We start from the raw sequence: 1225 nt of genomic DNA on the forward strand, positions 1-1225 counted from the left end.
CCGTCCCCCGGCGGTGCTGAAGGGACAGCTCCCGTCCCCCGGCGGTGCTGAGGGGACAGCTCCTTCCCCCCGGCGGTGCTGAAGGGCCGGGCCCTGGGCGCGGGGCGGCGTGACGCTCCCGCGGGACACGCGCTGCCCACCCCCCCCCGCACCTTGTCGTCCCAGGACGAGTCGCTCCGCAGCGCCTTGCCCCACGCCGAGCCCCGCAGTGCGCCGCCGCCGTTGGCCACCGGGTGCGGCTGCGAGTGCGGCGCCGGGTCCTCCTTCCGCCGCCCCCCGCTCATCCTCCCCGGCAGCGCTGCTCCGCACCCGCCGTCACTGCCCGGAAGCGGCCCGCGCCGCGTCACCGGCAGCTCTCCCACCTCAGCCAATCGCGCCACTCCGTGCGCCGGAGGGGCGGGGCCCAAGCCACCGCTCTCCCTATTGCCTGGCGGGGGCGTGGCAGGGGCGTGGCGAGCCCGCCCCTCACCTATCTACGGCAGGGGGGAGGGGCCTTGCCGAAAGCGTTGCTGATATTCTCGGTGGCGCTAGGAGATTGGGGAATGGACTGGCTGAGCTAGGTCGGCGCCCCCGGCGCATGCGTGGGACGAAGCCTCCGGAGCGTTCTGCCCTGCGCCCGCCCCGCCCACGGGAAGCGCGGGGCGCCTGCGCCGGGACCCCTGCCTCGCCTCCTCCAGCCCGGCGCCTCGTGGGACCGCTCGCCTCTGGCCTAAGCCTGGGCCCCGGGCAGGAGCAGCCCGGCCGCGCGCGCGGGGAGGGCTCCCGCGGCGCAGAGGTGGGCGCGGGGGCCTGGACACACGTGCAGGGTCATGCAGCACGTCCCGCGCGGGCCCGTCCCCCTGCAGCCGCCCGGCGCCTCGCGCGATGCGCGCGGCAGCTGGGACGGTGGGGCAGCAAGGCCCGTTTAGACCCGACGCCACCTTGGCAAATGCAGGTGCTTCGTGTTCCCTGGGGTGCGGAGTACGGAAAAGTAACAGCGCGCCTCATGTTGGCGAGGCCCGGCAGCGCGGCGCACCCCGGCTTCCTCTGGGAAGCCTCCGGGTTTGCCTTGGGAGTCACGTCCGCACATCGGCCAGTGCCAGCCTGGCTGTACCGCCATTGAGGAAACTTGGTGCTAGCTTGAATATTATGGGGGTCATTTTGAGAAGCACACATTGGAATTTGGCCAAGGCGCCCTGTTTTTCATGCCAGATTTGATACAAAGCACAAGCAGACAATTTTCCTG

The 1225-nt window shown here is 71.8% G+C and overlaps 1 protein-coding gene across 2 annotated transcripts in view; it reads right to left on the minus strand.

Moving 5' to 3' along the window:
* The window catches only part of CUNH20orf24 (chromosome unknown C20orf24 homolog), a 6648-nt gene extending 6314 nt beyond the window's left edge, over positions 1-334 (minus strand). Inside the window, exon 1 of one of the 2 annotated variants that reach the window (XM_019539742.1) lies at positions 153-334. In XM_019539742.1, coding sequence (XP_019395287.1) covers positions 153-284 — 132 coding nt within the window. In that variant the 5' untranslated portion in view covers positions 285-334. The remainder of the gene's footprint in view (positions 1-152) is intronic. The other variant, XM_019539741.1, reaches the window with a different exon arrangement.
* Between the last annotated feature and the right edge of the window lie 891 nt (positions 335-1225).

The sequence above is a fragment of the Crocodylus porosus genome, unplaced genomic scaffold, assembly GCF_001723895.1.
Source record: "Crocodylus porosus isolate Cpor-Errol unplaced genomic scaffold, CroPor_comp1, whole genome shotgun sequence".
Classification (NCBI taxonomy): Eukaryota; Metazoa; Chordata; order Crocodylia; family Crocodylidae; genus Crocodylus; species Crocodylus porosus.